Raw genomic sequence first — 14,974 nt, forward strand, 5'->3', positions numbered from 1 at the left:
AATCATAGAATCAATTAAGTTGAAAAATACCTCTAAAATGATCTGGCCCATCCTTTAACCTAGCACTGCCAAGTCTACCATTACACCATGTCACCAAGCACCACACCTACACATTTTTTGAAGACCTCCATTCATGGTGATTCAACAGAAATAGCAAAGCAATCAACAGCATAACAATAAAGAAATAGAAATGAAGGGACAAATACATTTTCCAGCATGTCTGAACTTGAAATAATATGGAAGATGCCTCCCCCCCACACACATCCCTGAGTTATAAATGTAATTTGGACTCTTAAATCCCACTGAGAATTAAGCTAGATTGTCATGGCCATTTGTGCATTCGAAGAGGTGTCTCCAGGTGCTTACTCTCTGTGTCAGCAGACAGCCTCTCCCTATTAGGGCCTTTCCCATGATTTATGCCAACAGAATTCACATTGTGAAAGCAACATTGGAGGCTTTTACAAGTTTTTTTTTGTTTTGAAGCAATACTTGCTTGGTGTTTGAAAACTATGCTTTGAGCATATCTTTCAGTCCCTTCTAACTTCTAGGGCAGCAATTCAGGCAAAAATAAATTATCCGGTTGGCTTAAGTTTCAGAGAAATGTTTTCTTGTTTGTTTGCAACTAAGATTGATCAGCTCAGTTTCTCCCCAGCAATGAAATCTATTTATTCATTTTGTTCTGACATCTTCATCCCTGATATTTACTAAGAACTAGAGCTAAGAGGACTCTTTCATGGGGCAGTTAACTTTGAAATACTGGGAGCAGCAAAAACTTTGTCAGTACACAAAACATGGCAACAGCACACAGACTAGATAAGCTTGCATAGTGCCACTAGTATGGCACTCATCACACATGCAAAACAAGTTTCATTCTGTGATGAAGCCATGCTGCTGCACGGAGAGGTTTTCATGAGCATAAGTGACTTTCAAAAGTCTATCGGAAGAGAATGAGTAGGAGGAAAAACAAAGCAGTTTCAGCTGGGCAAAGTTTATTTGCTCTTGAGATGTCCTCTTCTCTACACCAGATCACACCACAGACATGTAGGTTTGAAAATACCTAACTGAACATGTAACACTAAGAACAGCAATGATAATTCACCTCTTTCTGCACAGAGTAACTACCTCAAATTGGAATGCAGTACTTTGAAGTGACGCTGTATTACAATCAGACCGAGTATTATGTGGGTACCAGCCTTCAGATGGGGATTAGAACAATGGCAAAACCCAGTTCCTATTCAATAGGCTACCACAGCTGTGCAGCTTTGTGTCTGCTTTTAATTAAGGAATGACAAACGCAGTGGCAATACTGCCTTAATGACAAGACATCTCTCTTCCCCAGTTCACCTACCTTCATACTTACATTGTACCTGACTTCAGGCTTTTGAATTTGTAGAGGCTTATTTGTCAGTGACCAAACCCCTCAACACCATGAGACAAAACTGTCGCGTGCTGCAGGATGTTGGTTTGGCATCCAAGAGCAAATACAGCATGTTGGAGTCTGCTTGTAAGCTTGCAGAGCAGAGAGAACGTTCCTCTCGCTCCTTCATGAGTTAATATCAGCCATCACAATCCTTCTGAGGTCCATGAAGACAGTGCAAACAATTCCTTTTCAGTAGTGGGATTGCTTTAGAGGAACATTAGGTGACACCGCTTATCAATTCCACAACAGAGCCTCTGCTCAGACCAACCTGTATACAGTCCGTGCGCTGCAACTGACGCTGGGCACACACACCCAGAGCTTCCTTTTACTTGATGCTAATGTAGGGCTACCTCTCCTGCATGTAAAGTACTCCCAGCCCTCTGAACGGAGCTGGATTCCTAACTGCTAAAGAGCAGGTATTCGGAAAGCCCTCCGATGCATCTCCCCAGCGCACTGGGAAGTTATCCCTAAACCAGGCATGGCTCAGGGGAGCACGTGATCGTATGCAGACACACAAGAAAGGTATTATACAGTCAGAACTGCCTAATGTGCATATATTATTGCTTCAAGATATTTCTGACAACTAAGTAACCACGTTGTGGAAGGGAAATACTACCCACGTTGCACTTTGTGGAACCTGAGAACTCTCCTTTTTAACATCAAGACAAGACCTTTATCCTACTCAAAGCTATTTTTGTTGCTACACTCTATTACCACATAGTGGGAAAAAAGTTGAGTTACAGACTATCGCTTTTGAGGTTTTATGACAAATCAGGCTTTCAGTATTAATGTCCTGTGAACACTCTAGCAGGACCCTCTTTAAGATTTCAGCTCGTAGTCAAGTGTAGGAAAGATGCCCATATGTTGACAGCATTTTAAACTTGGAAGCAACATGCTCAGTTCAGAGGTAGCTCTTATCAAATCAAACAATGATAAAGTATGTTACTTTTCACATTCCTGTGAAGGAATTAAACTGCTTCACGATGCAGAAGGCTGCAGAGAACTGGAAGAGAAGCCGGTGGATGCAAAGAAAAGTGGGTTTGCAGAAGCAGCAGATGAAGCAGGAAGCATCACATTCAGCTGGAACCCCCTCAGAAGGGTTATAATCTCTCCTTAGTAGAGATAATATCCATCTACTTAGGAGACCTTCTCCACCTCACCTGTCACTGTCTGCTTCCAAGACTAGCCTTAACTGCACATGCGTTTCTCCAGGACAGCCAAATCCTCTCTTAAACTTCAATTTCATAAAATCTTCAGCCTTCACGTACCACATGCAGTTGTGCTACTAGCAGCAGGTACAGCCACCCGCAGAAGAGTGCAACAATGCCTTCCTGTTCTGCATTCATCTTGCTCCCACAAGTATTTAGTATTATCATTTATTCTAAAAAATGTTTTTTAAAGAGAAAAAGCCTATATAAGATCCTGAGCTCTTATGAGAAACAGTTTTTCCCCAACTGCCAAAATGCATCCAAAACATTACTTAAGTAACTTCACTTATACATTACAGAAAACAATAGAAACGAACAAGTCCAACATGTACCTGGGACAATCTCTACTGCTTTGTGGGTAGGAAAACGTCAGATATAAATTTAATCATCTCTCATCCACCCAATTCAGTCATAATCCATTAGACCCCTGTTCCCTCAGCACTTCCAGGTTTGGTCCAACATATGACTGTATTTTATAAAGCCACATGCAATTTTGGAGGCTGTTTAACTCTTGAAGCTAAGAAAGCATTCTGCTCCATCAATTCATATATGTTTTTTTTTCCTGGTGATCCAAATAAACGTTCATATAATGCACCAAGACAAATTCAAACATCAAAGAAGGACTTCGCAGACAACCTGCTTATGCTTGCCTACAGGCCATACCAAGTTGAATTTACCTATGAAGATGCACATACCCCACTAAGCAGCCTAAACTAATAAGACACTGGGCACCATGAACATAGGACACTGTGCGTGCTTGGTACTAAGTTCTTATGTCTCTAGCATCAACCCTGGGAACAAGGGATGTTCCTCATGAAAGCTGTTATTAACAAGCTCCATTCACATTGAACTAGGTTCCTGGCCTTCTAAGCTAATGAAAAGTAACATTTTCCCATTTAGCGTTTATTTTTGTTTAAAAATTGCTGCAGTTTCATCAACTCAATATGTTCTTAGGATTGAAAAAGCTGAGGGATGGACGTATTCACCACTTTTCCTCAAAAATCAAAAATAATTCAACCAGCTTATTACCTTTTGTTCTTGTAAAACAAAAAGCGATCATATTTCAGGACATTTCTTCTTTCACAGGGAAATTAGCATACAACTTCCAGGCCAAGTAACGTTCTCTCTTCCTATGCTTAGATTTAGACTGGAACATTAAGTTTTAGAAGGTCGATTTCTTCCTTTTTTGAAAAGGAATTAATAGCCATTTTCAGCATTCAGCAGCCATTTTGCTCGTTTGCAATTGCACCCAAACTCACAATAGGAGTTTGCAGTAATCTATTTCACGTATGGATTTAAAAACAAGCTGACCAAAATGACTAAAAACATCAGGTGATTAGGGGCTGTGAGCTGTTTCTTGTTTGCTTCTGGTGTCAGATTGCTTCTTATCTACTGTAATTTTAAATGCTACATATTTGCTTTACCACTAAATTAGAATCTGGATTATTTGGCTGCTTGCTCTAGATTTCCCAAAGGTACAGCCTTCACGTTGCGCTGTAAAACCCTATATCTCCCAAATCCTGCTGTTGTCAGTATTTACTGGAACACTAATGTTAACATAAATGCAATTAGATTTAAAAGGGGAAAAAAATGAAATATTTCTAGGCTAGATAGCAGCAGCATGTACACAACAAAAAACCCTTAATGTTTGCAAATATCTATGTGAGTTTACACTCTGTGCTTAGACCTTTACAGATAATTTACATATGCTGAATACTGTTTAAAAAGTAAAGGGCTTTGGGACAAGAAGGGAACCCATAATGGATCTTGCAAAAAGGATTTAAATACTATTTGTTAATTGTTGCCACAGTTACACTCGCTGGAAGACAAACTGCAAAAGGACATCAGCAGGACAGAAGAGATGATACCAACAGCTGCTGACATGCTGCACAAATAATTTAAGTCACACAATGTCAGGCTCCCAGCACACCTCTCCGGACAAAACATCAGACAGGACTCAACAATGCACGGTCAGACATGGAAAACAGTTTCACAAATCATATTCCATGCGCTGGTACCAATATAGAAAACATTACAGCATCTGTCAGTAGGCACACTTAGAACTGTTACTCTTGCTGACAATACGCAGGTGATTTTGGGAGTCAATCTAGTCTTCAGGGAATTTATATTAGCATCCTAAATCTCCTTCTTGAATCTAACAACTACAATCCCTAGAAGTAGGATGAAGTCAGGAACAATTCATTGAGGGACTGCACTTTCTGGAAACTCGCTTGATAAGCAAATGTAAGCAAAGTTCAGTAAACATAGAGACACTGCCTGCTCACGGTGCATGAAGTCCATGTCTTGCTTGCATACTTCAAATCACTCAAGTGAAACGATGAGCACATTACTTCCAGACAGATGCAGAGACATCATGGAAGGTGTTTATAGAGCTAGCAGCAGTATTGGAGTCTCAAGTACTGATTAGTTTCAATAACTCTTGCTATCTGTCCTGGCACTAGCCAGCTTTGTGGCCTCTTGTTTTTGTAAGGGCAATAAGGCTCAGCCACCATGCACTGCCCGCAGCTTCAATGTCCTTGTTGAGCCACGTTAGGAACGGAGAAGCACAAAGGAAAAGGAAGCGCGAGCCTGCATTCATACAAATCCATCTGCCCACTTGAGAAAACTTAGAAATCCTTTCTAGCCGTACCACCATCACAGCAACAGGCAATTAATTACTTGCCTGGTGGCTCATCAGCTTCACACCCCTCATTTCTATGCCAACAACCTCTGAACAGGGTTTCTCCATTTCTAGGTCTTAAACCCTAAAGTTCCTCACATCCACCTTCTCTCTCCTCCCAGTAGGTATCAATGTTAATGCTTTATCACAGCAAGACACTTAATGCATCTTGTACAGAAACAAAATAGGCAGACAGTGACTTTTACAGGGATTAGGAACGCACATGCTACAGTCAGAGCACAACATTATTAAAGTTTCAGGATCGGCACGTATGACCCCACGTGCACAGCCTGAGCAAGAAAGCAAGTAGCTTATGTCAAGTGACACTCCTAGCTGCAGCTCCTCCCACTACAGACTTTTCAAGAAAAGCCTTATTAGTTGTGAAATATTTCAGAAGTAGTGACCTGACTGCTCCCACATTTCTGTTTTTCAAGAAACAGCCAGTATCTTGGTTTCTTCTTCATTTTCTATCAAGGTGATGTAAATAAACAGAGCCACCTGCTCCATGCAGGCTTCAGTTTAAGACACTGCTCTTACACCTTTTCTAGACTGATGCAGCCAAAATTTGAAAATGGTTCTGCGTGTGCTTTCGCATCTGCAGTGTCTGTGGCTTACTCCCAATGACAGGGAGAAAATGGCAGCAGACTGATGTCAAAACCAGACCAAAGGAACAAAAATATCTTCCATATAGCTGTCAGTTTCAAACCTAGGATGGGAATGATTTTGTTCTAGTGTTTTCAACAACATTTCAAAATCTTTCACTCCTCAGGAAATTAGTAAACTAAATAAATACTAAAAGCACTACAAGTAGAAACTTATTGTGCTAAAAGGGAAAAATTCCCCTGTTAATGACAATTTAATGCTCTGGTCAAATAGATATCAAAAATTAAGTGTTCCATCATGTTGATTTCATGCAATCTTCTCAAACTGAACTGCTGCAAAGACTGTTCAGATGAATATTTACAGAAAAAGCTGAAAAATGTGGAGTAACATCTGTTTGTAATGTACTGTTCAGATTACTACACTTCTAATCAGGTTTGCATCTTGTAGAAGACAATTGTTCTTCGCTCAAATGCAAGCCAGGTGGAACATCTTTAATCATATAAGAAGATCCCAATCTTCAAGGAAATTTTCTGTCCTGATGTTCTTTTTCTAGACATCCGATTATAAGAGGATGAATTCCCACTAACAACTGAAGTAATTACATGCCTTCTGCTGGTTCATCATTTTAGGGTATTGCGGGAGTGGCAAAAGAGTGGGGCATAAGGGCTTTAAGCTTTCTTTGAATTGGTAACATACTGCCGCCATCATTCCAGAGCAATTTGCCACATGTCAGGCCCAAGGATTACCCGCGTGCTGCAACTAAATCTGCACTATTTCTTTGACAACAGCCAGAGCAGCAGCTGCTGAATACTGTAATGGATTTGCACTGCTTACCACCTTTATTTTCAACAACAACAAAAAGAATAAAACACTTCTGCCTAGCATCTCTTGCTTAGAAATTCTTTTGAATACTTGCACAGTCTGTGTTGAAGCATGTTAAGAAAAAAGGGCGACCATGATTGTTCTAAGATTTGACTAGAAAAAAAATAAATCAGTGAAGCATTTTGGAGATGAAAAAGCACACCACTGGCACAGACTGCACATACCATTTATTCTTGCCAAGTGTTAATTATTTCAAGCTCCTTTGAAAGTCTTATCGAGAAAAGACATCTGAAGATGATCTTGATACAGGGAAACACCCTGAACGTGCACTCAGCAAATATTAACAATGTCCAAAAGCCATACCGAGGAAAGGTTATGCAATAAAAACATCAGTATTTTCAGGAAGTACAAAAAACAATATGAACCAATTTTAATTGTCAAGTCGACCAAATCTGGAGGACTGCACAAATGCCCAGGCTTGTGCATCTTTGAACATAATTCAAGAATATCAGTTGCCCAAGAAGCATTAACTGATGACATTAGCTCTTCAGTGTTGTACAAGAAGCTGATGCAAGTTACTTGTGTACTCATGGTTGGTATTCCTTGCTAAATGACAGCATGTTGTGCCTCATTTAAGCTCCAGACTGCACCGTAGTCCAATGGCTCCAACGCTATGGTATATAAATTCCTTGTGGTTTGAAACCTCGTTAGAAGCAGTATACAAAATAAGTAACCGAATGAGCAGTCTCTGGCAATTCTTCGTGCTGGAAGAATGCACTTCCCTGGTGCAAAGCAGTGCACAGTAATCATCAGCTACTGCTGTAGAGTCCATTCAGTGACACGTCCAAAACTCCAGACTGTTTCCATCATACTGCTATTAGTGTGCAGTTAGCCCATTTTCTGCCTGATCCACATAGCTGTGACTATGCGAGTTACATACCACACCACAAAATTGCTCTTATTCCAAGACATACACCATAATGACCACATTAATGAGTCTTTGAGTGCAGGAAATCTGGAAGTAAAAAGGAAGACACAGAACCATGCTTCCTTTTATTCCTGGTCTCTGCACAGTGAACACGCATGCAGCGACTGGAAAAGGATTGCCTACATATGTTTGAAGAAACAATAGTTAGTTCATCAAGAACCACCACGTCTACAGCACAAAAGATGAGCTTTACAAATATCCAGTAGGAAAATTAAACAGACCAGAACTGGAGCTTTATTCCAGTAAGAGGAGCCAGCTCACTGAGGTTCTCCACTGGAGCAAAGCACTTAGTGGACTTAGCTTCAGGTCTGCACTGGGGTGGAAATCCCAGTCAAGGTTTTCCAGCTTCTCCACTCCTTACACAGTTCACTAGCATCATTTTGAGAGTTACTTCAAATATTTTATTACTTTTGTGAATTCCAGTATTAAACTGAGGGAAGCAAGAGGCAAGGCAATTTAGCCCAGTCTAATCCCAGAAAGAATTAGCACACCAAACCGTACTGTATTCAATATATTTGCTTCTTAGAATTTGATAACTGCAGTAAAGTTACATCTGTTCTGAGTTTCAGAAATGCTCAAGATATTGATAAAAGACATGACAAGAGATGCTTAACACACGTGTGAACCAAAAGTTTCCATTCCAAAATGCTGACTACATGACCCAGTTTTTCCACTGCAACCATCCATTGATTCAGGCAGTGCATTCAGGAACTGCAATCTGTTTTCCACATGCTAGGTGTCTGTCCTAACCAACCACTCAGTGGCTATTCAACTGTGCTTCCTCCCTCTCTTTTTAGTAAAATGCTTGCAATGTTTGTTTTGTTTCTATCAGATTCAGTGGTGGAATTCCTTCTCAACATTTTCTACTCCATTCACCTCAAGTTCTAAGTAATTTCACTGAGGAATAAAATAGCGTGTACAACAAGTTTACATGTGGTACTTCCAAAAACACTTTTAATGGGACAGAAACCAAGTGCGGATAACACTAAGTGCTTCTACACCATTTTCTGATCAGCCACAACAGAAGGAACCCAGCGTGTTTTGGCTAATTTCAGTATCTGTCCTCTGCATAGCCTGCCAAGTGACGCACGTGCTGTTGCTGCCTGTCCATTCCCACCTGAGAAGAATAAGCAGAGGAGCTCTGACAGACAAGCAGCGTGAGACCGTCCACTTCCAGGTTCTCCTTCCCGGTGATCCTTGCAGCAGCAGCCGCCTTAAGTCCACTCTCAGCTCCCCAGGGAAAATCCCAGGGACTCACCACTCACAATGCTGCACAGTCTTTTCCAGGTGAGCTGATCAAAGTTTTAATATTTTAGCCTCTGTACCACCGTTAGCCTTTCATCACCTTCCCAGACACACGTAGATGATAGCACTTGGCTGGAATACCAGCACCTCATATTAAGTTGTTAAGTCAAAAGATGATACATAACTTTTGGCTTCTTTGCAGCTATCTCATAGCGAATAATAGAGATTTAGTCAAATAATTCTTTCAGAAAATCTGTAAACTTCCAAAACACAAAAAGTTGTCTGGGTCACTCTACCCAGCTACAGTCCACATACAGTAACTTATATGAACCTGAGACCCATGTCTCAACAACAACAACAAGCAGAAACAGACCACAATTCCAACCCAAAGATTAATAGAATAGAACACGCCTTCAATAGCAACTCTCGCTGCTTAATAAAGTCAAATTTTTACTTTGTTTTTAATTTTAAATAATCTGTACTGATAACATTAACATTTCATCTTATCATGGATCAAAAAGTCAAAAGTCAGTAGTCAAATCTGGGTGAATAGTGATAAAACACTCCTTATTTGCACTGTAGACACATTACAATAAATAAATGAAACTTTTTCTCTAAACAGATAAAGCCAGCTTCTTCCCCAAATGTTGGAATTGTGTTTGAGATATTAACCACGTTTCACTTCCTATTCAGTCACCTTCCCTCTGATTCCCTGAATGAGATACTCATGAAGATTCTCTCTCAGTTAAATCTCTTATAATAACACAGAACAAGACAGAAAAATAACATTTTACAGCAATGGTAAGAACAAGAGAACATACAAATAATAAGGTTGTTTGTCATTTCTTTTCTAGAAAACACCCACCTAGAAAGAAAATATACCTAAGTCAACATCATTCTTCTTTTCTTAGCTGGCTTACGATACGTGCTTTAAAGACACTTCCAAGAACAATTCTGTGTGGAATTCTACAATTTAGTTTGTAGAAGACATTTTCAGATTTAAACACCTATCAGATCACATTTGTTGGCTCAGCATAATTCACTGTTAACACTGAATTAAGAACACCTTCCTTGAAATCAAGCCCATATGTACTCCAGTTTAAATCCCAGCTCTGAGCCAGTAGAAAAAGCTATTGAAAAACAAGGATTTTTTTGTTCGCTTTTGTTTGTCCGTAACAATCATACATACTAGTTCCAAACCAACTCCAGATTTCTCAAGCAGCGTGTTTTTAGTCCATGACTGAACTTTTGTATTGTTTTGCACGTCAAGAATTAAAGCTCAGATTGAATTTAACCAAGGCAAATTCACATGACATAACATATCGACACCATTCACTGAAGTCTAAGCTGCATTATAAGTACCTTTAAAACAGTAACAATTAGATTTCAAAGGCCTAAGGTTAGAAAATAAATAAAAGTAACTCCTATACATATGGTTATCTATGTGTGGAAGAGCAAGCACTTGATAGTTGCCACTGAAAGTTAAAGGTAACTATTATTGTTTATTTGGCATGTGAATTTACGCTCACCCATAAAACAAACCAACCTCTTTCATGAAGACCGTAGGGTAAATGCTTCCAAACTGACAACTATTGGCAGAGCAAATTCTTCACTTCAGAATTGCTTTCACATTGTATTAAAATACTGCACTCTAACAACAAGATGACACAAAACAACCTTGTCCTCACTACATGAGCAGAATAAAGAGAAACTAAGAAAACAGCAATAGACTTAATAGAATTAATTGTTCCTGAATTAAGAATTAAATCTTTCTGGCAACAGGAGCAGACACCAATACAGAGACTTTGTGGTTTTTTATCCCCCCAACAAACTGCCTTCTACAATACAAAAGCATTACCCTGTTAACTCTTCACCATGTATAGTACAAGAGCATTTGTGAGCATTAAACCCTAGCAGATGACCTTTAGGAATGCAAGGTGAAAGCAAAAGTAAACATGGCTGCTAACTCAGGTTGACCCCAAAGTGATTTATTTTAAGGCACTTTACGCTTTTGAAATTAGATAAAAACAGGTAGCAACAGTTATATTAAGGCACCTTTATCCCAACACAAACAGTCTCAACAAAACATAGGGAAGTGTTTAAGTGGCTCCATAAGCAGCTGAAACTCTTCTGACCATTAATTCTCACATAGGTTTTACTTTGCCTCAGGTATCAAAATTATGATTCAAGTACTGATCAGAAAAATGTTAAAACATTAAGTTGCAGGATTATGTAGTTTTACTTTCACAGTCTATGGTCACATACAATGTTATTTTTACCTCCATCCAAGTTAAAAAAAAAAAAAAACTCAACTAAAACACAGTGAATCCCACCCCCTCCATATTTACGTATGACAAGATGGTATTTCCCTTGTTTTGACCCAACTTTCTCCAAAAACTATTCAATTCAGTGCAGCAAAAGCACACATTCTTAACTTGGCTGGAAACCTGAACTAACGAAACAGAATTATTTAGAAAAAGGCTATAGGAAAGAATCAAAATCTGGTCATAGCAAGTAATTTGCTTTCAGAAGAACTAGTGGTTCTACATGAGATTCATACTGCAGTTGTCCAATATATTTTCACTGCCAAGACTACAGTGTCTGTACATTGTTCAAGTACCAGGAATTGGATGCAGAGGTATTTTTTTACTTAGAGGTAATCAACTTAAAAAAAAAAAACTGTTGAAAACCATCTACTGTAATGAGGCAGCCAACATCTTTTATCTTTCTTTGGTCATTTAACTGGACACACATACACAACAGATACAGATATAAGTAGACATATATACATGAGGTAGTGATGTTACAGTTGTAACTTGCCTGGGTGAGAAATGAAAGGAACAGAACCAAAGGGATCTTCGGGAGGATTTTTCTGTGGAGCAGAATGTAGCTCCACATTCTTATCTGGAGATGCTCTCCTGTCCACCAGCCTGTCTGTAAAAAATAAAAATGAAACAGAACAAAAAATAAAATAAAATAAAATAAAAATGGCAGGTGTTATGCCAACATAAAGATATCTACTCTTCAGGGTGAGGGAGCTATATACTTGATTTTTACTTTTTTGTTTTGTTTTGTTATGTTTTAAAGATTTTGCACATCTTAAATTCATACTTCTTGACCATTCAGAAAAATTCACTTGCACAAACTTTTGTTTGTTTTTTGGTTTGCTTTGTTTTTTTCTTTTAATACTACCTCTGCCTAAGCAGAAGCATATATTTCCTGACCAAATGCTTAACATGAGGGTATCTTTTACACATTATATGCAGCCTATGTGCTCAGTAATATAAACAACTAGTCCTCTGTACTTTTCAGGCTTTTAAACCAGAGTCATTATCCAAATGCAGCTGAGACTGCAGATATAAGAGAGCTATGATCAGGTACCACTCGCCACTGCTGACCCTTCACAAGTTATTTATCCCATGAACAAGACATACAGCTGTTTCCATTTGAGTGACAGGCCCAAAACTGCTCATAAGTCAGCTCTCTGGGGACTGTCTCAAGTACCAGAAGCACATCTGCACAAAGAAAACCTGCTAAGTGCTACAGCTCTTCAGTTCCTTCAGACTACACATCCTGCAAAGGGCACAGGCCCAGAGCAGCATGGGCTTTGCATCCACAGGGGTCTTTGCTAAAGCACTGAGATGGTTTTGGGACTAACAACAATCTTTGTGCAGTGTGAAGTGTACTGGAGTTATCTGTTCCTGGTGAGAAAGCTGACTGCCCATAGCTCCCAGTTCCACAGAGCATTAAGTGATTACAGGATCTCCTTCAGTAACAGTCCAAAAACCAGACAGTGTACACAGAGACCACAAACTCCATCTTTTGACTACATCAAAGTGCTCCACAATAAGTACTCAGTTCAGAAATCTTCACGCAACTGCTTATTACTTCATATAGCAATGATCATTTTTTTTACTATGGAAATCTTCACCAAGTCTAAGCAAAGTATTCTGCTCTAGGAGCTAGATCCCTTTGTAAAGAGAAAGAAATGAATCACCAGAGCAATACCCATCACTAAGTACACCAAACATTAACCTATTATAAATAAAAAAAAAAAAAAAAATCAAATAGCAAAGGTAGCCTGACAAAAATAGTGACATCTTGATCCTCTGAAAAGGCTGTATATATTCCAGTATTATTGGCATGAGCAACAAATTCAAAAATATTTTAAATTCATGTATAATACATCAGCTCAACAATACAAACCAAGCTTTTGCACATGGAAATAAAGGATTATCATTCTGAATGCCATACTCAGCACTACGTAACACAACCGAAAAACAGACTTATGCAACACCGTACATGAGTTCTACAGGACAGGAATGCCAGTGGATATAGTAACAGAAAATAAAACAATTTCTTTACCAAACCCAAATCTTCAATTCTCCTTTGTCCAGATGGCAAAATGATTCATAGTAAACTCAAAAACTGAACACAATTACTTGGCAGTAAAACACCAACTTTCTCTCATAAGAGATAACCTAAATCTAAAGAGAATTGAGCATTGATCCTTAAGACACATTCAAGAAAATTCCAGAAAGTATTACACAGTTAGTTTTATAGCCACAATCTTTAATTGTACAACAAATTTCCCAATTTCTCATTACTCCAGGTAAATTTGAGCTAGTACAAGTACACAAAATTCAGCGTAAATATTTTGCAGAAGCGGTAACACTGCAAGGGAAGCTAGTAAGATCTTTGGCACAACTCCTGTAATACCAAAAAAAAAAAACGTTAAAAGTACCTTGAAATCTTTTACTTATGTATCTGTGGGCACACAAAAACACAGATTAGAACTAACAACCCCACCAGCTCCACTTAACCTCTAACTGAAATCAAGCCAGAAGCCCTAAGACAATCTCCATCCAGCTCAATCTCATTACGTATAAACAAGCCTGCCACCTAGTGTACTATTGGTCAAGTCAACGATAATGATTTTTGACATTTTCTGTATTCCAGTGACTGAAAAACCCTACTATTGGTTATTACTGAGCAGAACTATGCTGTTATGTTTACTTTCCTCGTAGAGCATTTGAAAGTATATGGTGTATTATCATATCGAGCTCTTCTGTGCATTGATCTACTGTTGCTCAGAGGTAAAGGAAGAGCCAAAAACATGCCTAAATTAGATCTATTCTTTAAAGTGTTTATAGCATTTTAGCACATAGTACAAACATTGGATAATGGAATTAAAGTAGCAGTTAACTGTCCTATCTGCTACAGATTTAATGGCAGCCATTAGCAGCATTTAGTTCCAAGTTTTTCTTTGTTCTTCTACAAATGCAGTCTAACAGTTCGTATCCAGTTCAGCATTTTGCATATGGAAAGGAGTTACAACGGGACTGCACTGTCATGCTCTCACATTGGTGAGCCAGCTGTGACTGTTAGGAGGCAAGCAGTGACAGCCGGGACCTCTGGACAGCTTTATGACTATCTTAGCCACCCTCTGCTTTGTGTTTGTATGGTTCTGTATCAAATTCTCATAACCCAACTTAAATACAACGTCAGAAGGCCTAACAATGAGGTGTACAGAATGAAATACACATAGCACAGGTGTCCAAGACTGTCATAAAGCGTCCTCATTGAACAGCCTTATAGGAAGCTTATGAGAGCCTACAAGGAAAGGTAAACATCCCATTCTTAAAGCCATGGACTTAAATAACTCTTTATTATTATAGACTTCCATTAAAATTTGTAAACAATCACACTGTGTAAAACAGAATAGTCAAATTTGGTTATTTTGCTTCATGTCATCCAACAGTTGATACTTTCCCAGCTTACTATAAGCAGCCTATTCAGCTACACCATGCAAACAATTTTTTATACAGCATCTTCCAGCTTTTCTGTAAAGCCACTTCAAATATAACCTTGGTTAATATATTCTTCTCTATTTAAATTTGTTCAAAACACATGGCTTAGCCAAACTAAATTAATAAAATTTAACTTAACTATGGTCAGTAATCCATCAGTCAGATAAAGATTCTGGCAATGGGTAACGTTATACTGAC

General features: G+C 38.8%; 1 protein-coding gene across 6 annotated transcripts in view; it reads right to left on the bottom strand.

The window, feature by feature from the left end:
- BMP2K (BMP2 inducible kinase) overlaps positions 1 to 14,974 on the bottom strand; it is a 90,857-nt gene that overhangs the window by 6,425 nt on the left and 69,458 nt on the right. For all 6 annotated transcript variants that reach the window (XM_050710550.1, XM_050710551.1, XM_050710552.1 and 3 more), the window contains one exon: positions 11,787 to 11,900. In XM_050710550.1, coding sequence (XP_050566507.1) covers positions 11,787 to 11,900 — 114 coding nt within the window. The remainder of the gene's footprint in view (positions 1 to 11,786; positions 11,901 to 14,974) is intronic.

The sequence above is a fragment of the Cygnus atratus genome, chromosome 4 (assembly GCF_013377495.2).
Source record: "Cygnus atratus isolate AKBS03 ecotype Queensland, Australia chromosome 4, CAtr_DNAZoo_HiC_assembly, whole genome shotgun sequence".
Lineage (NCBI taxonomy): Eukaryota > Metazoa > Chordata > Aves > Anseriformes > Anatidae > Cygnus > Cygnus atratus.